This window comes from Oryctolagus cuniculus, chromosome 14 (assembly GCF_964237555.1).
Source record: "Oryctolagus cuniculus chromosome 14, mOryCun1.1, whole genome shotgun sequence".
Taxonomy (NCBI): domain Eukaryota; kingdom Metazoa; phylum Chordata; class Mammalia; order Lagomorpha; family Leporidae; genus Oryctolagus; species Oryctolagus cuniculus.
In genome coordinates this window covers 39,366,939-39,392,966 of record NC_091445.1, presented here as the reverse complement: position 1 = coordinate 39,392,966, position 26,028 = coordinate 39,366,939, and the positions used below count along the sequence as shown (strand labels likewise).

The following is a 26,028-nucleotide window of genomic DNA, read 5'->3' as shown; positions in this document are numbered from 1 at the left end:
GTTGTGGGCTTGGCTTGTGGTCTCCAGAGACCCCACGGTGACCTCTTGCACATCTGGGTTGAAAGCCGCTCTTTCCGAGTGTGGTCCCCAGGTGGCTTTGACAGCTCTTCCCCAGAAGTTCTAAGTGGGAAACGCCAGGGTAGAGCTCTGTAATCTGTTTTAACTAGCCCTCTGGCTTCTCGAATGCAAAAATTGGAGAACCAGTGTAGACTTAGCAAACATAGATTGCTCGATGTAAAATTTGTTTGTTTGTGTTTATGTGTGGTCTCACACTCAGCCCATGGTTACTGTCCCAGCCACTGCAGTGAGCACCTACCACTGATAGCCTGTATGAGTTCTCGCCAGAGCTGTGTGCGAGGGAGCACTGTTGTAGTTGTCGCCGTTCTGCAGGAGGGGCAAAGGCTTGGAGGTACATAGCTGGCCGAGGTCGAGATGGTGGAGCTCGGATTTGTCTCAGTCTGACAGAGCCTGGCCCACCTGCCACGGAATCAGGTGTTGGCTTGTGGTGTGTATTCTTCCCCCTTCTCCCCATGACCCGGTGCCGCCATTGCTTCTTCTTCATTTAGCTCCTTCCTTGGCTCTTGGCTTCATGTTCACTCAGGGTGGAAAGTTTTTTTCTCAGAGTCTTAGGGGACAAGTACACTGTTCTGAACATGGTGCACTTAATTCAGAGTGAAGCTGAATCACTTGTCAAGGAAATGCGTGATTGAGTGGGATAATTTCTCCGTGTTATCCATTCACTGATAATGGCGGTCAGCAGGTCGGAGCATGACCTTCCTCTTCCCACATGTGTATACAGTCACATGTCACTTATGCCAGGGGCGTACTCTGAGAAATGTATCAGTAGGTGATTGTATCATGGTGTAGACATCTTAGAGTGCACCGCATGGACTAAGATGGCTCTGATGTCAACGAAGCGATGCGATCTTCTGGAGACCACTGTTGGAAATGTAGTGTGACCGAAACACCATTGTGCAGGGCCTGACTGTTACTAATACTTTATTCCAGGTTGGTTACTGCTTATCCGAAATTCTTAAGAATAGAAATGCTTCAGAGCTCAGATTTTGGAATATTTTCTCCTACATGTTAAGATATTTTGGGGGCCAGCATTGTGGCAAAGCAGGTTAAGCCACCGTCTGCAATGCTGGTCTACAATCCCTTATAAAGCACTGGTTCAAGCCCTGGTTGCTCCAATTCTGATTCAGCTTCCTCTTAATGTGCCTGGGAAAGCAACAGAAGATGGCCTGAGTGATGGGGCCCCTGCTACCCACCTAGGAGACCTGGATGGTGTTCTGGGCTCCTGGCTTCCCTGTGGCCCAGCCTTGCCACTGTGCCATTTGGGAGTAAGCCAGTAGATAGAAGATTGATCTCTCTCTGCCTTTCTCCCTCTCTTTCTCTGTAACTTTGCCTTTCAACTAAATAAAATCTATTTTTTTTTTTAAGAGCTATTGAGGCCACTGCAGTGCTAGCATCCCATATGGGTGCCAGTTTGAGACCCAGCTGCTCCATTTTCCATCTAGCTCTCTGCCATGGCCTGGGAAAGCAGTGGAGGATGTCTCAAGTCCTTTGACCCCCGTACCCTTGTGGGAGACCCGGAAGAAGCTTTTGGCTCCCAGCTTTGGATTGGCCCAGCTCTGGCCATTGTGGCCATTTGGGAGTGAATCAGCAGATGGAAGACCTCTGCCTCTGCTTCTCTATAACTCTGCCTTTCAAATAAATAAATAAATCTTAAAAAAAGGAACTATTATTTGAAAACATTTTAAAAAAGCTATTTGGGAGACGACCCAAGTCTGAATTTAAAATGTTTCGTATGCACCTTACATACATAATTTGAATGTTATTTCATACAGTATTTTCCACGCCTAACCCTATGTGAGGGATAGCAGTCAAAGTATAAGTGTACTAAAAATATTATAAATTTTGAAGTGATTGGAAGGGGCTTGTTATGAATAACAAAAGATACTCCTGTCATCCCATCACTCAGAAATGACAAAAGTTTAGGATCTCTGTGCCAGGAATTGAGAGGGTAGACAATAGAATATGTATTTTTTTTTTTTTTTTTACCTTGAAACAGGCTCCATGATAAATACTTTTTGTTTGTTTTGAAAGGCAGAGCTGCAGAAAGAGAGAGGGAGAGACAGAGAGGGGTCTTCCATCTGGTGGTTCACTCTCCAAATGACTGTAACGACTGGGGTTGGGCCAGACTGAAGTCAGGAGCTGGGAGTCTCTTCTGGGTCTCCCACGTGGGTGTGGAGCCCAAGCACTTTGTCCATTTTCTGTTCCTTTCCCAGGTGCATTAGCAGGAGCTAGGTTGGAAGCAGAGAAGCTGTGACATGAACCAGTGGCCATATAGGATGCCAGTGTCACAGGCAACAGCCCCAAATCCTTTTTATTTTTAAGATTACTCATTTATTTTAAAGACAGAGAGATAGAGAAAGAGATACAGAGATCTCCTATACGCTGGCTCATATCCAAATGCCTGCAACAGCTAGGGCTGGGCCTGGCTGGAGCCAGGGGCTGGGAGCTCCATCCAGTCTCCCACGTGGGTGTCAGATGCTGCTGCCTCCCAGGGTGCATAGCAGCAGTAAGCTGCAATCTGGGGCAGAGCTGGGATGCACTCCAACCCTGCAGTATTTTGACGTGGACGTCCTGAGCAGGTTTTAACAGCGAGGCCAAAGGCCTGCTCTTCAGCAAACATTTTTTGTTGCTTTCCACGTTCCTGGTTCTAGTTTAGGGGCACAATGGTGAATAAGAAGGACAAAATTTCGGAGTGGACATTTGCCACAAGGGTTATGACGCATAAATAGGAGAAGCACATTGCCCTCGCCTGGGAGCCCAGCTGCTTTTATCCACTTTATTTTCAACAAGGATTCAGGGCGTTACCTTTCAGAATTCTGGAGGTTATAAAATGAGATAATGAAAGCATCGTCAGTGTAAAGAAAATTGAATTTTGTGAAGAATTCAGATGTGTCCCAGATTTCCAGTGAGGAGCTGCTGGTTTTAGGGCTTCCTGGTGAGGCTGCACCGTTTCCCTCCCTGGCTGTCTTTGTCCCCTGCTCTGCTCTTTGTTACCCGTGGGTCCTCGTACCCAGCACACTGGTCTTGGTGAGAAGGAGCACTATTGAGGGCTCATTGTATCTGCGATATGTCTTCAGTGTGCTGTTTTACGGTTTGCATCCGCTGTGACTTCAAGCTAATTTAATGTTGTATTTTAGACGAATTTTAGTTTTATGGAAGAGCATAGACCCGTAATACTGAAGATCTTCTGAAAAATATAGTAAATAAATGCTGGAACTCCTGATGGGTCAGTGTTAATTTTTTTTTTTTTTTTTTTTTTTTGCAAATTTCCTTGCTTAAAGAGAACTCTGAAGGTTTTTTTTTTATTTATTTATTTTTTTGACAGGCAGAGTGGACAGTGAGAGAGAGAGACAGAGAGAGAAAGGTCTTCCTTTGCCGTTGGTTCACCCTCCAATGGCCGCCGCTGCAGCCGGCGCACCGCGCTGATCCGATGGCAGGAGCCAGGAGCCAGGTGCTTTTCCTGGTCTCCCATGGGGTGCAGGGCCCAAGCACCTGGGCCATCCTCCACTGCACTCCCTGGCCATAGCAGAGAGCTGGCCTGGAAGAGGGGCAACCGGGACAGAATCCGGCGCCCCAACCGGGACTAGAACCCGGTGTGCCGGCGCCGCAAGGTGGAGGATTAGCCTATTGAGCCACGGAGCCGGCTTTCTGAAGGTTTATTGTAAAGGAATTCCTCACCCCCAAGACTTGAGTTTTTAAGGTTTTGGGTATTAACATTGTTAGGGTCCTTTCATTCAAGGAACCATCATGAAATGAGCTTACGTTTGTAGTTTTTCAAGTGTGAGTTTGTACCCTCAATAAAGTAATCATTCGGTTTTATATGAATGACTGTGTCAGCCATGACCATTGTCAGGCTTGTTTTGTATCCTCAGACCGGCAGCTAATGGGTGTCACTGGTGAAATGCACAAGGTGTTGAGGCTTACACTGAGCGTCTTGTCATTCGCTACCATGGGCCTTTAATTTTGAAGAAATCACTCACATTCTCTTTCCGATGAAATTTCTGCCTTTCAGAGTAGAGTGCATGATCGTTGCCAATGACGCCACTGTTAAAGGAGGCACCTACTACCCGGTGACCGTGAAGAAACACCTGCGGGCCCAGGAGATTGCGCTGCAGAACAGGCTCCCCTGCATCTACCTGGGCAAGTGACAGGCACCGCACAGTAAGCTGTGGCCGGCTGGGAAAGTGCAAGCCTGTTTAGAAGGCTAGACCCTGACGCTACCAGTTGTTTAAAAAAAAAAAAAAAAAAAGCTATTGATTGATTTCTTCCACAATTATAAAGGAAACACATGTTCTTTCCTGAAAACTCCAGGGGAAATGAACTTCCAGGAATATCCCCTAGGAATATCTTGGTGTGTGCCGTTTTTTTTTTTTTTCTCTCCACACTGTGGATTTTTTCTTCTATATATTTTGTTGTTCTGTTACCCATAATGGGTCCAAACTATGAAAAAAATAGCTAATTTTTATGGATCTCTTTGAGTGCCTGGCACTGTGTTAAATGCTATATTATATAATTTGAGCAAATGTTATTTTAAGTAAATTTAATTTCTAGTGAATTGCTTTAAAATCAGGGGATATTCCAGAAAGAACCTAAAAGCAAAGCAGTTTAGAAAAATTGGCACCTCCTAGATATTGACTTAGTTTGATGAGATTCCAACATACATTGTTCATTTATGCTGGTACTCGAACACAGATACTGATGTAGAGATTTTTTAATCCTGGAAAGTGAATACCTGGTTTACTCACAATGTGAACTGTTTTTCGCATGTACAGAAAATAGCAAATGAAGCCCAGCTGCTTGTGGTCCTGGGCCAGATGCTGGAGGGGATGAGTGAAAGGCATGATGTTGTCTCTGTCTTCAGTGAGCTCATGATGACTTTGAGACAGGAGATGGGGTTAAATAACTATTAAAGACGCAGTGGTCATAGGCAGTAGTAGTAAATGTAGGACTAGCCAAATTTTAACATCTCCTGTGTGCACTCAGAGTGTGTGCCTCTGAATGAAGTGCTTTATATATGGTATTTCACTCCTCCTAGCAGCTCTGTGGGGTAGCTCCTATTGTTATCTTCATTTCACAGGGGAGAGACTGAGGCAAAGCATGGCAAGGAGACACCTGTAACCACACAGCTGTGCAGTAACAAGCTGTGTTTGAACACAGTACCCTAATCCACTGTTTCAGTCTGCGATCAGCGCAGTATCAGAAGGCCTTAAGTGATGAATCGTCCCCATGAATTCCGTGGATGGCTTTTGTATTGGCGTGGAAGAGGAAAAGAAAAATTTTCAGTTCAGTTGGTTAAGAATTTATATTCCTGGATTATCTGAGGACCTTAGCTGGTCTTCAAATGAGAGAATGTCCCAGACATCTCAGCTAGCATTTTGCACAGACGTAGGGAAGCCAGGTGGGTTTGGGACCAACAGTGAGTCCTTCGGGCTGTGCAGGGGGTTGGAGAAAGAGACTCCAGAGTGTGTCTAGAACGTGGCTGTGATCAGGAACCACTACTGTCCTTGAGGCAGGTCCCCTGGGAGAGTGTGTTTTGTTCACAGAGATGTGCTGACTTCTCCCATTTTCCTTCAGTCGATTCAGGAGGGGCAAACTTACCTCGACAAGCAGATACGTTTCCAGACCGAGATCACTTCGGCCGCATATTCTATAATCAGGCAATTATGTCGTCTAAAAATATTACACAGGTAATATCTCACTGGTGAGCTGTATTGCTTTTTTATTCCAAATGTCTCTGCCAATCATATACTCAGGGATGATTTAAAGATAAACTAGAATTTAGGCTTTTCCCACAGAAAGTATCTCAAGATGGTCTCCAGTTAGAACCTTCTGATGATCAATAGGTCTGCCCCTACACTGTAGTAAAGGTTATTTACCTAGGAAAACAGGTTTTGAAAAGAAAGGGCACTTCGTAGTTCCTTTTCTAGGTCTGTTCTGTGGGGAAGTTCTAGTGGATGCATGAAAAAATCTAGACAATAAAAGGTCACTGGGGGTTGGCATTGTGGTGCAGCAGGTTAAGCCACCGCTTATGACACCAGTGTCATATCAGAGTGCTGGTTCGAGTCCCAGCTACTCTGCTTCCAGTCCAGCTCCTTAATAATGTGCCTGGGAAGGCAGTAGTAGATGGCCTAAGTATTTGGGCCCCTGTCAGCCACGTAGGAGACCAGGATGGAACTCCTGACTAGCCTAGCCCTACCTGGGCTATTGCAGCCATTTGGGAAGTGAACTAGCAGATGGAAGATCAATTCCACCCCCTTCCCCCCTTTTTCTGTGTTGTTCTGTCTTCCGTTTGCAGTGCCAGCATCCCATATGGGAGCTGGTTCAAGTCCAGCTGCTCCTCTTCTGATTCAGCTCTCTGCTATGGCCTGGGAAAGCAGTGGATGATGGCCCAAGCATTTGGGACCCTGTACCCTTGTGGGAGACCAGTTAGAGGCTCCTGACTCTTGGCTTTAGATCAGCCCAGTTCTGGCCGTTGAGGCCATTTGGAGAGTGAACCATTGGATAGAAGATCTCTCTCCTCTCTCCCCTCTCTCTCCTCTCTCTCTCTGTCTCTCCCTCTTTCTGTAACTCTGCCTCTCAAGAAAATAAATAAATAAAAAAAATTTTTTTTTTTTTTGACAGGCAGAGTGGACAGTGAGAGAGAGACAGAGAGAAAGGTCTTCCTTTGCCGTTGGTTCACCCTCCAATGGCTGCCGTGGCCGGCGCGCTGCGGCCGGCGCACCGTGCTGATCCGAAGGCAGGAGCCAGGTACTTCTCCTGGTCTCCTATGGGGTGCAGGGCCCAACTACTTGGGCCATCCTCAACTGCACTCCCTGGCAGAGCAGAGAGCTGGCCTGGAAGAGGGGCAACTGGGACAGAATCCGGCGCCCCGACTGGGACTAGAACCCGGTGTGCCGGCGCCGCTAGGCGGAGGATTAGTCTATTGAGCTGTGGCACCGGCCTAAATAAAATCTTAAAAAAAAGAAAAGTTAAAGAGTAACCTAAATGTTGATTAATGTGAGATTAATAATTTTAGTTGTTGAATGTACTCAGATTGCAGCATCTATCAACATAAGTAAGTGTGAAAATATGTTGAATAGAAGCACAGTTGCCATGTCTGTAAAGGTTAATTATATCATATTGTACTGTATACTATATAAGTGTAAACAGGCACATGAGAACAATCCATTCAACTTTAAACAATGGCTTCCTGTAAGGTAGGATCAAGGAGAAAGGGATCAGGTGGTCAGATAGGAGGTCTGTAGGTTTGTAGGGCTTCAATTTATATATATATATATATACACATACATATATATATGTATATGTGTATATATACACACACATTTATACATTTATACATGTAATTATATATAAAAGATTTATTTATTTGAAAGATAGAGTCACAGAGAGAGAGAGAGATCTTCCATCTGCTGGTTCATTCCCCAGATGGCCACAAAAGCTGGGGCTGGCCCAGGTTGGCCCAGGAGCCAGAAACTTCCTCTGGATCTCCCACATGGGTGCAAGGGACCAAGCACTTGGGGCATCTTCTGCTGCTTTCCTGGGCCATTAATAGGGAGCTGGATTGGAAGTGGAGCAGCTAGGACTTGAACCGGTGCCCACATGGGATGCTGGTGCTGCAGGCAGCAGCTTAACTTTCTGTGCCACAACACTGGCCCCAGTTATATTTGAAATATTTTATTCCTTTAAGAAAAAAGATGTGAGATAAATTTGGCCAAATTTATTTATTTATGAAGACTGGGGATTAAGTGAATGGATATTTATTTTTTATCCTCCTACCTTTTTTCATGGTTGAACTACTTTGTAATACTTATGCTCTTCCTTTGTTTCCATTTCCTTGTTGGATTTCTTAAGTCCATATTTTTATTGATGTTCTAGTTAAATCTTTTGACGTTCTATCAGGGGAGTAGGTTGTATTTATTGTAAATTGTAGTGTTGGCAGTGACCTTGCTCACCTCTATGCTTTGTTTATCTAAATGAGAAACTTGAGCTTTGTTGACGCTGCACCTCTCTCCCTCTCACTGTCCTGAATGCAGTTGTTATTACCATCTTGTGTATCATAGGGGAAATCAGCACTTTTAATCTGGTATTACAGCATATCTGTCTTGCTTTGTGTTAGGTCCCTAGAGCTGCTGAAACAAATGACCATGAACTTAACCATGAACCAGGGGCTTAACCAAGATTCATTCCCTGAAGTTCTGGAGGGCAGAAGTTTGAAATGTGGGTGGCAATCTCTGCCTCTCTCTTCCCAGGCCTTTTCCTCTTTGGATGGGTGACTGTTCTTTCTTATAAGGATGCTTGTTATTGGATTTTTTTTTTTTTTTTTTTGACAGGCAGAGTGGACAGTGTGAGAGAGAGACAGAGAGAGAAAGGTCTTCCTTTTGCCGTTGGTTCACCCTCCAATGGCCGCTGCTGCAGCCGGCGCACCGCGCTGATCCGATGGCAGGAGCCAGGATCCAGGTGCTTTTCCTGGTCTCCCATGGGGTGCAGGGCCCAAGCACCTGGGCCATCCTCCACTGCACTCCCTGGCCATAGCAGAGAGCTGGCCTGGAAGAGGGGCAACCGGGACAGAATCCGGCGCCCCAACCGGGACTAGAACCCGGTGTGCCGGCGCCGCAAGGTGGAGGATTAGCCTATTGAGCCACGGCGCCGGCCAACTTGTTATTGGATTTAAGGTCCATTATTATCTTAATATAATCACACACACTCAGGCCCTTTTCCCAAGTAAGGTCACATCCACAGGTCCTGGGGATCAGGCCGTGGTCCCATCTTTTGGGGCTGTTGCTCAACCCACTGTAGACCTCTGTCATCTTGCATGTGTATAATTTGCTTTGTGTCATTGTTGTTCATGTAGCTTCTGTGGAGACTAAAGCATACTATTCTGCTACTATTTATGGAGGATCTGCTGTGAGCCAGCCCTGTGCTGGTAAATGAAGCCAGGCGGGGTCTTTTTCTGTGGAACTCAAAGCTTGAGGTGCTTTAGCATAAAGTCTTTTATGAAAAATGCACAGTTTTTTTGAATAAGCAAAACCTACCTATGATAAAAAATCTAAAATGACTAAAAGTCCTCTGATTGTCTTCTTTTTGCGCTTTTATTTTTGTTTTCTAAAACTTGTAACCCAGTGATTATTTCATTGAGCCACTTCTCTTTGCATTTATTTTTTCTCTTTTATTTAAGCAGGAATTTAGAACCCAAGGCTTCCTGGTTCCCAATTTTCCTGGCCCAGCCCTAGTTCTTCTGGCCATTTGAGGGGTGGATCAGTGGAAGGAAGATTTCTTTCTCTTTGTCTCTGTCTTTCTCTCCCTGTCACTCTGCCTTTTTAAAATAAAGACTTACAGAATTCGAATTACTTTTATACATTCCATGCAAATGTGACTCCACATATGTTGCATCATCACATTCATGTTGTGTGTTAAGTGGTACATATATGTGTGTAAAGATGCTGGCACTTTTCGGGAAGTTATGTCCTTTCTGTTCATCTGCCTTTGTGAAGTGTCTCAGCTCTTCAGGTGACTATATTCATATATATATATATATGCGCTGTGTGACCCCTGGGGAATTCTGATTGATCTTATCAAATGACTTTAGGTCACCTGTCACTGTTTCTCGGGTGACTCCAGTTACAAAGCTCACTGTAAACAGTTTCCAACCATAGGAATATGTGATTATACAGTTTCTACTTTTTGACTGATTGTGAGTATAGTTCATCTCTTTATAATTTTTATACCTGTGTGACTATCATTTGTGTACCTGAGTGTTTATGCTTGCAAAAGTATGTATATTTTTTTTAAAAGATTTATCTTATTTATTTGAAAGACAGCATTAATAGGAGAGGAAGAAAGAGATCTTCCATCGGTGGTTCACTCTCCAAATGACTGCAATGGCTGGGGCTGGGCCAGGCTGAAGTCTGGGTCTCCCACATAGGTGGCAGGGGCCCAAGCACCTGGGCCATTCTTTTCTGCTTTCCCAGATGCATTTACAAGGAGCTGATTGGAAGTGGGGCAGCCAGGACTTGAACTGACACTTATTTGGGATGCCAGTGTTATGCCACAAACCAGTCCCTATCATTGCATTTTTATTGTATAATGTGAGTCATTACCTGTTCTGCACATTTTTTTAATGTTTCTCAAATCCCCCTTTAAAAGCATGTATAAGTATCTTTTAAAGAACTTTTAAAGTGACTTTTTCTAGAATTATACTTTTGAGACTTTAATCTTCGGGGATTTCAACATTCAGGATTGTGGCATTAGGAATTGTGTCTTTGGGATTATGTCCCAGACGATGCCCACTGACCCAGAGGCCAGAGTCTCTCACTCTACCTCATGGTGTTGTCATTTGTTCCCTTTCCTGAAATTCTCCTTAAGTCATGCCTGTAGGGTTTCCCTGTTTTCCTTCTACTTTCTCCTTTTAATTTCTGCAATCTTTGTTGATGATTTTATAAACTGTCATGGCTTCCTTGCCTGTTCTCTCCCTGACCTCTCCTGGTCCTGCCCCCTCAATATCTCTGCTTGTAAACCTTGAGGCTTTGTGTCTCTGAACATTTCTTGCTAGTGTTTTAGTATGAGGTGGTATCTCTGATCTCTGACCTCAGTCCTTGGCCTAGAGCTCCTTAAAACATCAGTGATTTCCTAATGCATAGCGGGTGCCTGCAGCATCTGTTGTTCTAAAGTTTGGTCTTTGACTCTGGTTCCTGATACAGAGCCCCTAAATCCCTTGGAATGTCATGGGAGATGGGAGCATCCCTTATTCTGATGGGGTTACTCTTGGTGGGCTCCTTGAGGGCCTGGTTCCCAGGAAGGCCAAGCCATCATTATAAGGTTGGAGCTTTCAGCTCCACACTCCATTAGAACCACCATGGGGTTCCTCACCCAGCAAGAAGGATCTCTGGGCTTTGCTTCTGTCACCACTGGTGATGGGGTGGACTGTGGCCTCTCGATGGCGGTCTTTGGAGTTCACCTGTGTCCTGATATAAATGGGGATCCTGTGACGTCTCTCTCGGCACATATCTGCATTCCACACTAAACACAAGCCAGATGTGCCTTGAGTGTGGTCAGAAAAGTATATGGCCATGCATCTCACGTCCTTTCACGTCCCCTTAGTGGGGACGGCAGCAGCCTTCTCTTTCTGGGTTGCAGAGCATGTGTCGGGTGTGGGCTCGCGTGAGAGCCTGGTTGTACCACGTGCGTGTGTGTGTGTGTGTGTGTGTGTGTGGGTGTGTGTGTGGCTCCAGGAAGTTGTCAGTGCTCTTTGACCCTGCTTTGCGAGTAGGAAAAGCAGACCCAGTAGCAGAGCTCTTGTAGTTCCTGCTCTTCATCTCCTTTGTGTGTGAGTGACTCTCACATCCTCTTTGTGACTCAGAATTAGATGATGAGCGAAGTGGTGTGACAGTGGCTTGGCATTGATTGCTGACTTATCTGTGTTGGTTTATTTAATTTGTATTTCCATTATCAGTGTTTGCTTTAGCAGTAATAAATTTTTTGCCTGTTAGATACTTGTGACTAGAATGATCTCTTTCCTTCCCCCTCCCATTCTTATTGACAAAAAAATTTGAAATTTTTATTCCTGTACGTTTAGTAACTCTAGCTCTTGTTTTTAATTTATTTTTGAATTCCACTCAGGTTTATAGAGATATAATTTGTGTTCCCATGTAATGGGTGCAATAAGTAGATTTTTGGATAGTCACAGAGTCGAGTTGATTTTAGAGTATTTTTGGCACACTATCAGCAGTCACTCCCCTGCCCCCAGCCCAAGGCAACACTCATCTGCTTTCTGTCTCTGTGCATGGGCCTGTTCTGGACATTTCATATAAATAACATCATAGAATAAGTGGTCTTTTGTGGCTGGTTTCTTTCACCGAACACAGCGATTTCAGAGTTCATCTATGTCTTGCTCTTGGTTTTTCATACTCTGGGATGGTACAGACCTCTGCTTACCCATCTGTCTCCCACCTCTGGAGTAGCTGAGGAGTTTACAGATTCTTTGAAGTACACAACAAAAAAGTACTTCTAAGCAAAGTCTGCCCCAGGTCTTCACAGAGCTTATATATATTTTTTTTATTTTTTGACAGGCAGAGTGGACAGTGAGAGAGACAGAGAGAAAGGTCTTCCTTTGCCGTTGGTTCACCCTCCAATGGCCGCCACGGCCAGCGTGCATTGGCTGGCGCACCGCGCTGATCCGAAGGCAGGAGCCAGGTGCTCCATGGAAGCATGGGGTGCAGGGCCCAAGTACTTGGGCCATCCTCCACTGCCCTCCCTGGCCATAGCAGAGAGCTGGCTTGGAAGAGGGGCAACCGGGACAGAATCCGGTGCCCCGACTGGGACTAGAACCCGGTGTGCTGGTGCCGCAAGGTGGAGGATTAGCCTAGTGAGCCGCGGCGCCGGCCTCAACCCAGGTTTTCCACATGGGTGCGGGAACCTAACCACTTGAACCATTGCCACTGCCTCCCAGGTCTGCATTAGCAGAAAGCTGGAGTCGGGAGCTGGAGCTGGGTTTTGAGTCCAAGCATGTCAGTGTGGGACACAGGTGTCTTTAATAGCGTCTTAACTGCTAGCCTAAACGCCAACCCCAGTAGATGGTTCTTGAACTCTCTCTTGCTGGCATATTGCTGCAGAATACATCCCTCAGCTTGGCAGTGTAAATACACTACACGTTTATTTTCTTGCAGGTTCTGTGGGTTGGAAGTCAGGCTTAGCTCTGGGTCTCTCAGTCATTTCGGGGCTTGACTAGGAAGGGTCCACCTCCTAGCCTGCTCACGTGGTTGTCAGCAGGGTACAGTTCTTCACAGGCCTCACTCAGTTTTCTTTTAAAAAGTATTATTCATCTATTTTCATTTTATTTGAAGGGCAGAGAGACAGAGATCTTGCATCCTCTGGTTCACTCTCCAAATGCCCACAACAACAAGGGTTGGGGCAGGCTGAAGCCAGGAGCCTGGAACTCAGTCAGGGTTGGCCATGTTGGTGTCCAGGACCCAGCTGCTTAAGCCATCATCTGCTGCCCCCAGGACACACATTACCAGAAGCTGGATTGGACACCGAGCAGCCAGAATCCAGGCACTGCACTATGAGCTGCGACTGTCCCAAGCAGCGTCTTAGCCACCGCACCAAATGCTGGCCCCCTTACTCAGTTCCTTGCCTTGGAGCATCTCACATGGGTCACCTGGCTTCATGAAAGCAAGAAAGGGTGCCAGCACAGGAGAGAGGGCAACGCGGGGGAAGACGCCGTCTGTCGTGACCTGACCACAGAAGTGACAGCCGTGACTGGCCATGTTCTGTTTGTAACAAGCAAACTGTTAGATCCGCCACACCCTCAAGGGGACGTGCCACAGATATGAATCCTGATGACAGTCGGGGATCACTGGGGTCCTTGCAGAAATCTGCCTGCCCCACTCCTGTACTTTTCTGAGCATGCGTGAGCTGGTGTCAGAGAAGTCAGTTGTTGGTTGGTTTGGTACTGAAGGAGTGCCCTTAGATATGTGGTTCGATGCCCTGAAGGAATCAGCTCTTCACCTGTGATGTTTCTGCCAAACTGGTCACCCCTTCCTGCTCCTCTCAATCATGCAGAGTCTTAGTTTGGGCTGCTTTACTAGATCATCAACAACTGGGTGGCTTCGACAACCAGCACTTATTTCTCACACTCCTGGAGGCAGAGGGCCAGGGTGGTTGGGGGCCGAGTGGGGGCCCTCTTCCAGGCTTGGTGGATGGAGAGAGCTCCTCTCTCTTCCTCCTTTTCTAGGGCACTCATCCCATCATGGGCGCTCCTCCCTCATGGCCTCATCTAAATATGAAGACTTCCCAAAGGCTGTACCTTCAAATAACTTCCTATCAAATAACATGTGAATGGGGGGCGGGGGAGGGAGACAGGCATGCGTCCCATGGCAGATGGTAGGATGGTGTTCGGACAAAATTAGCCCTCTTTCTTGGTCTCCTTGCCCTCGCCACCCCTCCCCAGGTTTTGAATTTGTTGCTGATACTTGCTGTTCTTCCCTTTCCCTTTGCTCTTGAGTTGTTTTTGTGGAACTCCACTATGCCTGTTTGGTTCTTTGGGTCTTATTTTGGAAAACGGCTCCTTTTTAGATTCTTACATCATTGTGACTCTTCTCTAAGTTTCTTGACTTTTTTTCTTATTGAATACTGAAAATAGTTTGAGCTGAACCTGGTGTTCTATTATAGAGAACAGGGCAGTAAGGTGAATTTATGTCCTTGTTCCCTACAGAGCCTTCAGAATAGCCCATAAAATAATTTTCAGAAGTGTAGGAAGTATAAAGAATAATAGAATGGAATGCTCACATACTCACCATCTGGATTTGTTAAGTGTTAACAGTCATTTTGTTATTTTTGTCTCAGATATTTAGAGTATTTATTGGCTTAAAAATTTATCTGGAATTCATTTACCATTACAGTGTTGTGTGGATGGCCATGTTGCCTATTTGCATATTTTTCCTATTATAAACACTGATACAATGAATGTTACCTTGTTTTCACAGGCAGGAGTTTTTGTAGCCATAGAAACCTTTAAAACAAACTTGTGGATGATAAGCAAGACAGTGAGATAAACATCTCATTAATATGTTGACAAATGTGACAGCCACTTTTAATAACATGCATGAACCTTTAGTTAAGGGAAAAATGTTTTTTTGTGATGGCCATTGGGATGGAAAACACTTGCTACCTTTTATCTGTGGATTCATACCAGTATGGCATGTTGTTTTTCTTTTTCTTTCTTTCTTTTTTTTTTTTTTTTTCTTTTTTGACAGGCAGAGTTAGAGAGTGAGAGAGAGAGAGAGACAAAGAGAAAGCTCTTCCTTTTCCATTGGTTCACCCCCCAAGTGGCCGCTACGGCTGGTGCGTTACGGCCGGCACGCTGCGCTGATCTGAAGCCAGGAGCCAGGTGCTTCCTCCTGGTCTCCCATGCGGGTGCAGGGCCCAAGGACCTGGGCCATCCTCCACTGCCTTCCCGGGCCACAGCAGAGAGCTGGACTGGAAGAGGAGTAACCGGGACAGAATCCAGCGCCCCAACTGGGACTAGAACCTGGGGTGTCAGTGCCGTAGACGGAGGATTAACCTAGTGAGCCGTGGTGCTGGCGGCATGTTGTTTTTCATAACAGATATTAGCATGGCTGTAAGGAAAGTGATGGAAACTACTTTCATATGATAATTTCAAAAATATCCATTATATACGTCTTTCTCTTTGATGATATTTCTAATCAGCCAAACCTGTATTTATTATTCCTTGTGCCATACTAATCTCCGAGCAAGAATTCTTTAAGCTTGTTGTGGAACATTTTGTACACACCAAAGCAGAGAAAATTGGTGCTGAGAGCTCCGCTGCACACGGCATCCAGCTTCGTTCAGCATGGCCGATTTTCTTTTGAGCGATACTTTCCAGTGCAATGATAGCATCACTTTTATATCGAGAAAGTGTCAGGGTAACAAAATGTGAGACATGCTCAAGTGAAGAATTCTTTTTTCTTTTTTTTTTTGAATTTTTGAGATTCATGGGAAATGTGTATTATCTTTCAGCTCCATTTTTCCATGAACTTTTAAAAAATATCTATTTATTTGAAAGGCAGAATTAGAGAGAGGCGGAGGCAGAGAGAGAGAGAGAGAGAGAGAGAGAAAGAGGTCTTCTGTTCTCTGGTTCACTCCCCAGTTGGCCACATTGGCCAGAGCTGGGCTAATCTGAAGCCTGGAACTTCTTCCAGGTCTCCCATGTGGGTGAGGGGCCCAAGGACTTGGACTTTGTTCCACTGCTTTCCCAGGCGCATTAGCAGAGAGCCCTGCAGGTGGCAGCTTTACCCACTATTTTCTGTATTGCTTTGAGGTGAGGGACAATTGTTTAGAGGGCTTTGAGGATTTGTTATTAGATCTCATAGCTGTCCTTTCCACACAGGTTCGCTAAATTTGGAGTATATTGTGAGCTTGTTCTCTCCATTAGTTGCATAGGGTAAGAGAGTATCGGGCCATTCTCCTCTCTGACACGGAGCTTGGCCACGCATTTTATTAAAAGAGTGACATAAACCATTCACAATGATTTTTTTTTTTTTTTTGACAGGCAGAGTTAGACAATGAGAGAGAGAGACATAGAGAAAGGTCTTCTTTTTTTCCGTTGGTTCACCCCCCAAGTGGCTGCTACGGCCAGCGCGCTGCGCTGATCTGAAGCCAGGAGCCAGGTGCTTCCTCCTGGTCTCCCATGCGGGTGCAGAGCCCAAGGACCTGGGCCATCCTCCACTGCCTTCCTGGGCCACAGCAGAGAGCTGGACTGGAAGAGGAGCAACCGGGACAGAATCCGGCACCCCAACCGGGACTAGAACCCGGGGTACTGGTGCCACAGGTGGAGGATTAGCACAGTGAGCTGCAGCACCGGCCATTCACAATGTTTTGATACAAGAAATGAGGACAATATTCCCAGTGTTTAGAGGACTCTTTTAAAAATAAAGTCTAGGCCAGCGCCATGGCTCACTAGGCTAATCCTCCGCCTGTGGCGCCAGCACCCCGGGTTCTAGTCCTGGTCGGGGCGCTGGATTCTGTCCTGGTTGCTCCTCTTCCAGGCCAGCTCTCTGCTGTGGCCCGGGAGTGCAGTGGAGGATGGCCCAGGTCCTTGGGCCCTGCACTTGCATGGGAGACCAGGAGAAGCACCTGGCTCCTGGCTACTGATCAACGCGGTGCGCCAGCTGCAGCAGCCATTGGGGGGTGAACCAACAGCAAAGGAAGACCTTTCTCTCTGTCTCTCTCTCTCACTGTCCACTCTGCCTGTCAAAAAATAAATAAATAAATAAAAAGGTCTAGGGACCAGCTAGTGCCATCCCCTGGTCACTGGGGCTACAGATCAAACATGGTACACTTCTCTGTCTGAGCTGCATCTTAGGGGCTTGTGGTGTGCTTGAATTCCAGATAGCAGTGGTCATGGGCTCCTGTACGGCGGGAGGCGCCTACGTGCCTGCAATGGCTGATGAAAACATCATCGTCCGCAAGCAGGGCACCATCTTCTTGGCTGGACCTCCCTTGGTAAGGACATAATCGTGACTGACTGAAGTTCAGATCCATAGAGAAAATCATTTGCACTGATTATTGATGATTTTTAAAATGTGATAAAATATAACATTTATGTTTATAACCTAAAGTATATCACTTGTACCATTTTTAAGCATACAGTTCTGTGGCATTAGGTAGATGCATATGTTTGTGTGTGGGGAGCAGGGTCCGTCTCCCGCAACATGGCGGGGCGCCCGGGGGGACAAATAAGTACTGAGACTGTGGACTGAAACTAACTCTATGCGTCTGATCTCCCACCATATGGTGCTGAGAGAGAGTAAACAAATCTTACACAGCTGCTTCGTTAATTAGCTGATTCCTGACCCAACCCCTGTTTGGAGGAAAGCGGCGTGCTCAGCATGCGGGCAGCGGAGCACGGATTATTGGGAGAGGACTATAAAAGGAGGAGAGAGACAACATGCGGGCCCCCCTGAAAGAGTCGGTTGGAGAGCTCGTTGGTGCCGCTCCTCCGCGGAGGCGGGGGAGCGGCAGCAGATCCGGGAAGCATCGGGGAAAGAAAACAGTGTCCGGTGTAGTTCCTCCGCGAGTGGGGGAGTGACATTTGTGCCACCACTGCCACCTTCCATCTTAGAATCTTTTTGTCTTCCCAAACTGAAGCCCATTAGACACCCACCACTTCCACTGCGCTGGTAACTAGCACGCTATGTTCTGTCTCTGTGGACTGGAGTACTCTGGGTGCATCCCATGCACGTGCAGTCATGCTGTATCTGACTTCTATGACCGGCCTGTTTCACTCAGCGTAATGCAGAGTAGAGGGTGCAAACACTCCATGAGTAGTTTATGCTTATTTCTTATTAGAAAATGAGTAAAGGAATGACTAAAAATTGAAAACATCTATTGGGAGTATAGGCAGCATCCTCATATTGGAATAGTGCTCTGTTTTTTTTTTTTTTTTTTTAAGATTTATTTATTTATTTGAAAGAGTTGCACAGAGGGAGAAGGAAAGGCAGACAGAGAGAGAGGTCTTCCATCCGCTGGTTCACTCCCTGAGTGGCTACAACAGCTAGAGCTGCACTGATCCGAAGCCAGGAACCAGGAGCTTCTTCCGGGTCTCCCATGTGGGTACAGGGGCCCAAGGACTTGGGCCATCTTCTGCTTTTTCAGGCCATAGCAGAGAGCTGGATCAGTAGTAAAGCATCCAGGTTTTGAACTGGCGCCCATATGGGATGCCAGCACTGCAGACAGCGGCTTTACCCACTATGCCACAGTGCCAGTCCCTGCTCTGTGTTTTAGAGAGAAGGTTGTGTCTTAGGGCCAGCAGTTGCATTGTCTGTTCAGTGCATTCAGATTCGTATTAGAGAGACACAGCTCAGTGGCCAGCCAGGCAAGCCTGCAGTTCCGTGAGAGCAGGCGCTGGTTCAGTGCCTGCCATTGCCTTTGCAAGACCATGGGTGGCGGGTACGGAGCTGCAGCCTCATCCACGTGAGAATTCGAAATTCTGCCGTCTGCTTGTCTGAGGGCTGAGGGAAGGCTATAGATTCATGTGTGGTGTGAGCTTCTATGGCTGTTGCCTGCAGTAGCTTAGGGTGGTTGCAAAAGAAAGAGAGTAATAAGTTAGGTTTTTAAAGAAGCTTTTTGTACTGTTTATCTTCTGAGCTTCTTACTTGGTGGAATGAACTGTTTTAATTTTCTGTCATCTTTGTACCTATCACAGTATCAAACATGTTGTGGGTGTTGGTAAACAATAACTGATGACAATCATTATTGTTCTCAGTTGATGTTAGCTCTCTGAGTGTAAATATAGCGTATCTGTGGTTCATTCCTCCTTACGACTTTAAATATCCAGACACTTCTAATTATTGTCTGGACTGAGAGATATTTTACACAGATTTTTTTAAAAAACGATTTTATTTATTTATTTGAAAGGCAGAGTTACAGAGGCGGAGAGAGAGGGAGAGAGAGGGAGAGGGAGGGAGAGGGGTCTTCTATTCACTGGTTCACTCCCCAAATGGCTGTAATGGTGCAATAGCTGGAGCCGGGCCGATCCGAAGCCAGGAACCAGGAGCTTCTTCTGGGTCTCCCACATGGGTGCAGGGGCCCAAGGACTTGGGCCATCTTCCACTGCTTTCCCAGGCCATAGCAGAGAGCTGGATTTTAAGTGGAGCAGCCAGGACTCGAACTGGCGCCCATGTGGGATGTCGGCACTGCAGGAGGTGGCTTAAGACTACTATGCCACAGAGCCAGACCCCACAGATTTTTTTTGGAAAGAAGAGAACCAGGAGTTTAGTTATGAGAGTGGAATAATTGGAGGTGAAAATTCTGTTTGCCTTCCCCTGGGGAAAAACATTTTAGTTAGGTAAGACAAAGTTTTTGATTTCATGAATAAGAAATCATTCCTATGCTGTATTTCAGGTTAATATTGATTATTTTTAATAAATAATTTTCCTATGTGAAGAAAAAGAAGCAAATTAATCAACTGAAGAACTAGTAATCAATGAGCAGTTCCTAAGGGATGATGATTGACATTTGGCATTCAGTGATTTTTCTTTCTTTTTCCTATTCGATTTCCTCTGGCTATAATTAAATCACTCATAATTTATTACTAGAGGTTTCTTTCTTTTTGGTTATAGTCTGCTAGATCTTAGATTTAGGTAAGCCTTGGAGATTTTTTTCTCATCTTGAAGTTATTACTGGATAATACTTTCTGATAGTGACTGAAATATTTCTGCATTGTTATTGAGTATTCAAAGATGAGTAAGGCACAGTTCCTGTTGTTGCTCAACTCACAGTATAGACAGCAGAGATGTGCAGATCGCTGAGGTTCAGTCTGGCAAGGGCCGTGACTCTTAGACTGTGCGTGGCAAAGCTACTCTGTTACTCTTGTCTAAGCAGGAGGAGGTCTGGGTGGGTTGGGGAAAGCTGCAGGTGACTCCAGGTGGCACTTGAAGGCTCAGTGGACAGCATTCACCAGGTAGGGAGAAGGCGAGGCGACCTGGGTGGTGGGAGGTACACACACCCACAGACACAGAGGCTTGACCATAACGTAGGGAAGGGGCGTGGACTTTCAGCTCAGAACCTGCTGGGCTGCAGTCGCGCTCCGTTGCTTGCTCAGGGGCTGTGGGCCAGCTCTTAGTGACCTTGAGCTCTGATTTCCCATCCACCGGCTAGGGAGAGTTTTCCCTAGGCTTGTTGGGGAGTGGAATGAGAAAACTCTTGAGCTCTGTAGGTGAGAGGGTGTAGGTGTGGTCTGGGAGGTGAGCTGATTAGGACAACTCTTTCATTCTCTGATGGACCCGTCTCAACACTGGTTCTGTGTGTGTGTTGCAGGTTAAAGCGGCAACTGGAGAAGAGGTGTCTGCAGAGGATCTTGGAGGAGCTGATCTTCATTGCAGGTGCAGTGGGAGCTAGGTGTTTCTTTTCAGGACCGACTGTTGCTTTGTTTGTTTAAAAGCAGTTTTACACCCACCCCACCCCACCCCCGCCCCATACTGAACGTGCCAGACCAGACCACAGCTTATCTGTCCTCAGTCTGCTGTTCAGGTTCAGTCTTTGAACTGTAGAGCTGCACTTCCAAGCTAGAGCCTCAGCTTTTTCATCATAGCCAGGGGCTGGAGAGACAGATTTCTTATTTATTTTTAAACACCGTGTGGCAACTATTATGTACCAGGCAGTACAGGCAGTGTTTTGTTTTAGAGGTAGAACTGAGAGACTTGTTGATGGGTTTCATATAAGGGCTACAGCCAAAGTCAGTGGCTGAGAGGATGATGTGAAGTGCGTTCGTTTCCTGCAGTTAGCACAGCGGGAGGAGGAGCAGATCTGGAGCTGAGGCAGATGGTCAGGCTTTGCTTCGGGAACTGGTAAGTTAGAGATGCCCGTGAGATGTCCTGGTAGAGACTGCTGAGCAGGCAGTGGCTGTCAGAGTCGGGAGTCCACATCAGGGTTAGAGGTTGTTACTTGGGAGTCATCTACAGAAATGGAGTTTAAAACCATGAGACAAGGTGAGCTCACCGTAGTGTGAATGCAAATAGAGAAGGGCTCAGGACCGTGCCCTAGGAACCCAGACACAAATGGCAAGTCCGTCCTGTCATTGGGTTCAGAGGCCGTGCAGGTGTAATAAACCTCACCTTGCTCTGCCCCATGGCAAACTCAGGAGGCAGTGGTTATGAGAAGAGTCCAGGAGGTCCTATCAAAAAACTGGTGTGCCATTTGATGGTGTTTACAGGACCTTTGCCACAGGATCTCAGTCATTCCTTTCACACTGAACGCTTCTTATGGATAGATTGATTGTACTAAGTATTATGAGTCATAGAGAAACATTTCAGGCCTAGCTTCTGCCCTCACATTTTATAATTAAGCAGATAAGAGAAAGAAATGAATGAACTAAAAAAAAAATGGTAAGATGCACTCTTCCAATTTTAACTAAAGGTGGAATGATCAAGGTGCTGATGAGGAGTTTGGAGCAGAGCTTAGCGGAGGTTGAATTCTGCCTGCGTTTGAACAGAATGCTGGAATTTCAGTGAACACAGGCGTGGCGTTACTGTCTGTTGGGCCATTGACCAACTGTCACAGGTGGACAGGAAAGTGATTGCTGGCTGGGTGGACGTTCCAACCCAGAGAAAAGGAGGCTGCAGGTAGAAAGGTGTTAGGTGGATGGCGCAGAGCAGACTTCTGTTGTTTGTGGGTACCTGCTCAAGGGAAGGGGTTGAAGGTAGTATTGGAAGGCATTATTTTTTTTTTCCAAAGAAGCCTTTTATTTAATGAGTACAAATTTCATAAGTACACCTTTGGGAATACGGTGATTCTTCCCCCCATACCCACCCTCTCCCACCCCCACTTCCAGAAGGGCATTAATTTTTATGAAATGTTGACCGCCTGTAGGCAGTGGATCACGTTAGAGATGTAGATTCTGGAATTCATCTTCTGTTAGCCTCTCTGTTATCCTTGTGACTTGCACAGACTGCTTCTCCTCCCTGGGTCCCGGTTCCTCATGTAAAATGAAGATGTGGAGCGCATTGGCCTCCTAGCACACTGTCCCACGTGTGCCATGCTCTCTGTGCATGGCTACCTGCTTAAAACCGTGGGGACGTGATGACGTTGTGACGGCTCTTTTTTTTTTTTAACAGTGTTGTAAAATTTAGTTGTCATGAATTGCTCTGCTTTCTGTTTGTTATTATGAATTCATGTTTATACCTGTCTGATGGGTCATGGTTCAGGGCTCCTGTGACACAGACTTACATCTACAGTGTCTCGTCAAAGGTTTCCTTTTCTGCGGTTTTGGTAATAGTAAACAGCTTTACAAGAAAGCATTTTCTTTTCTTTTCTTTTCTTTTCTTTTCTTTTCTTTTCTTTTCTTTTCTTTTCTTTTCTTTCCTCTCTCTCTCTCTCTCTCTCTCTCTCTTTCTTTCTTTTTAAGATTTATTTTACTTGAAAATCACGGTTACACACAGAGAGAAGGAGAGGCAGAGAGAGAGGTCTTCCATCCGCTGGTTCACTCCCCATTTGGCTGCAACAGCTGGAGCTCTGCTGATCCAAAGTCTGGAGCCAGGAGTTTCTTCCAAGTTTCTTCCAAGTTTCTCGTGTGGGTACAGGACTTGGGCCATCTTCTACTACTTTCCCTGGCCACAGCAGTATGCTGGATCAGAAGTGGAGCAGCCAGGTCTCGAACCGGTGACCACATGGGATGCTGGCGCTGCAGGCGGCTTCACCCACTGTGCCACAGCGCTGGCCCCAAGAAAGCATTTTCTGTCCTGACTGTTTTAGAAGCAGCTTCTTTATGCTTCTGTTTCTTATTGCATCACAGTGTAGGCTGAAGTCAGTGATGTGCCTCGTATTTGGTGTGAAGGAATAAAGGGTGTGGCCGATTGGGAAATGCCTGAAAGAAACTGAAGGGTCTACCATTTGCGAGGCATTGGAGGATATGGAGGGGAGGAAGCGTGGCCCCTGCCCTTGTTGAGGGACACCCACTGCAGAGGGGAGTGGCAAGCAAGCACTGGAGAAGTGGCTCTAAGAAATGTTTCCCAGGGGATTGGATTGTTCCCTATATTAGATTTCAGCAATTTAGTGCTTACTCATAAAATGATCTAAAATTCTGCTTATTTCAGGTTTATATTTTTGCCTGACCTTTCAGAGTTTTAAAAATACTTTTTTAGGGAGTCACAGGACATGTGAAATAGCAAGTCATCTAATTGGAACAGAACTGGTGACCAGAGCAAGCCCATGTTTCAGTCACTGCACTTGAAATTCAAGGGGAACTTCCATGGCCCTTATCATAGAACCATTTTATTAGTTTCCAGTTTTACACGTGATCTGAGGGACACTGGATCCTTGTTCCTTATGACTTGCAGTGGTGTGACTTTGTAAAGAGGGAGTCAGCAGTCTCTTTAGAAATAGAGCCCACAGTTGGTGGTATCCCTGCACGCCAGGCGGGTGCGGACACCTGGTGCTGGCATCAGTACCTCATGAAAAGGCACTGCCTGTGGGGCATCCTCACATTTAGTTCTGTTCCAGGTGCATGGGGTGAGCGCTTATTAGATGCTCTTGGCAGCAAGGCCACGGTTGGAAACTGGAAGATGTGGTTCTTATGCAGCTGCCAGGGGCTCTTAGGTGTACCTCAGTTTCTCCTGTTTGTGAAACAAGACAGCACTGTTTTCTCACAGATGGGATGGGTGTCAGATAAGATGGCATTCATGAAGGTGTTTTGGACGTAAACAAGCTGTGATCCTCAGATGGGAGAACATATTGGGGGTCTAAGATCTGTGACTCTTGCCCCACTCTGATTATATCAGTGTGCTTTACCCTGTAGAATGTCTGGAGTCACTGACCACTATGCCTGGGATGACCAGCATGCCCTCCACTTAACCAGGAAGGTTGTGAGGAACCTCAATTACCAGAAGAAATTAGAAGTGAGTAGGAGATGTGCTTCTGCCTCTTATTTTCCTGGGAAGCATTTTGACGATGTCACTCTGAAATCATGCCTTTAGAGAGGTTAAATCGATTGTTCTGGATGCCCACAGGTGACCGTCGAGCCTTCTGAAGAGCCTCTGTTTCCTGCCGATGAACTATATGGAATAGTTGGTGCCAACCTCAAGAGGAACTTTGATGTCCGAGAGGTTTGTAAAAGTGCACCCGTGAGCTGTAAGCCGTGCTGTCAGCCTGTGTGTGCCCGTTTTCAAGCTAGAGTTTGTTGTGGTATACTCATCTAGATCTCAGAGTATCGAGGTGTATGGGAAAGACACTTCTCCATAGCATAGGTATTGTAAGGACAGTAATTACTAAAAGAGGGGAAAACACTCTAGGATTGGAAAGTTTTTGTTGTACAGCCACAAAGCTTGGATTGTTGATAAATAGGATTCCATATTCCTGTGGACATGAGTAAGGATGTAGCGCAACTTCACGATATTCAACTGTTTCTCTTCAGTGTTCTTATTTCGGGAAGTGGATGAAATGTCAGGAAGTTGTTGGGGGAAAAATACCCTTTTAGATCAGTGTGACATTAGTGAAGGGTAGACTTGATTATAGTTGAAGATGTTGCTATGGTTACCGATTGCTGAGGTAGTCTTCTGTAATCTAGATTGACAATTTTCAGTGTTTGCACGATGCATGTAGTGTTTTATTTCTAAATTAGGAAATTATCTTCATTGCAGATTTGTGTTAGAAGCTTTATAATTTTACTAGTTGTGAAAAATGTAAAAAAAATACAAAAAAGAAAAAATACATTTGCTTGTCATTTTGCTACCTAATGAAAGCAGCTGATGTTTTGATGTTTTGGCATAATGTGTGTGTATGTGTGTGTGTGTGTGTGTGTGTGTATATTTTTATGCAGTTGAGATAGGATATATGAAACATTTTCTGTGGTTGGGTCCTAACTCCTACAGTAGTGCCTGAAGCTCTTGGTCAGTATCTTTTTGAATGAACTGATGAATGTAATATTTCAATGTATAGATGTGTGCAGTTATTTATTTAGACAATACTCTGTTACTGTTAGAGGGCCTTAAAGCCCAAATTTTATAGGACATCAGCTGATGTTTCACCTTAGCTGGGTGGCTTAGTTTAACTGTAAGTTTTAGAATTAGGTTCTTAGTTTGACTTTCATTTATTTGGTGGCATAGAAAAAGAAATGGTACTTACAATCTTAGGTGCTTGAAAGATGATTTTTGCAAACAGCCAAGAATTTTAGATGGCTGAGGATTCATTCTTTTAGCATAACCACATTTTCATTTATTCGGTGGCGTTTACCTAGTACATGTTCTATGTAGGTGTTGTCTGGTGAAGTGAACAGAGCCAAATCCACGCATTCACGTTGTTTCTGTTTCATTTTAAATGAAATTTTTTTAAAAAGATGGACTGTTGCCTTCTTGAAGAGTAACCTGGACTTCCACCTTTTGCTGATGTTTGCTCATCGCTGTGATTTCAGTTCATTATATTTTCCTGTGGTAGCAAATAAGCCTCGGGTGGAGGTCTTGCTGGTGTGTAGAGCCGTGGGACGGCACTGGTGTCTGAGCTGGACGCTCTGGGTTCTGGTCCTTGTTTCCCCAGTCGGTAGTGCTGAGATTTAACCTCTTTGAGCACCCACTTCTGCCTCCAGGAATAGGAATAGAACCATGCGATCTGTCTGCTTCCTGAAGTTTGTGTTTCTGGGAAGGTAAATTAAGATATTTTGTGTGGCTGGGTGGTGTTGGGGTCACTGCAAACCAAAAGCAAGGTGGTTTTGCACTAAATGGCCCTAGATTGCTGTGCCCATTGAGTATCTTTATCTTCCTGTGGAAGAATGATAGTTGTCATGTGTCAACTTAAAAGGTTAATTTTGGAGGTACTGAGCTTGGGAAACAGATACCTATTATACTCTCATTATATTACTGGGCCAGAGATAACTGAAAAACAATTCAAAGCAGGTTTTTTATTTTATGGGAAGGAAGACACTAGGGAGCATTCACTCATTCTGCAGCTGTTGCATCTTACAAA

General features: G+C 45.6%; 1 protein-coding gene across 2 annotated transcripts in view; it reads left to right on the top strand.

The window, feature by feature from the left end:
- MCCC2 (methylcrotonyl-CoA carboxylase subunit 2) overlaps nucleotides 1-26,028 on the top strand; it is a 73,077-nt gene that overhangs the window by 22,901 nt on the left and 24,148 nt on the right. The window contains exons 5-10 of one of the 2 annotated variants that reach the window (XM_002721104.5): nucleotides 4,091-4,218; nucleotides 5,653-5,765; nucleotides 16,966-17,079; nucleotides 20,395-20,459; nucleotides 23,870-23,969; nucleotides 24,081-24,176. In XM_002721104.5, coding sequence (XP_002721150.1) covers nucleotides 4,091-4,218; nucleotides 5,653-5,765; nucleotides 16,966-17,079; nucleotides 20,395-20,459; nucleotides 23,870-23,969; nucleotides 24,081-24,176 — 616 coding nt within the window. The remainder of the gene's footprint in view (nucleotides 1-4,090; nucleotides 4,219-5,652; nucleotides 5,766-16,965; nucleotides 17,080-20,394; nucleotides 20,460-23,869; nucleotides 23,970-24,080; nucleotides 24,177-26,028) is intronic. The other variant, XM_051833261.2, reaches the window with a different exon arrangement.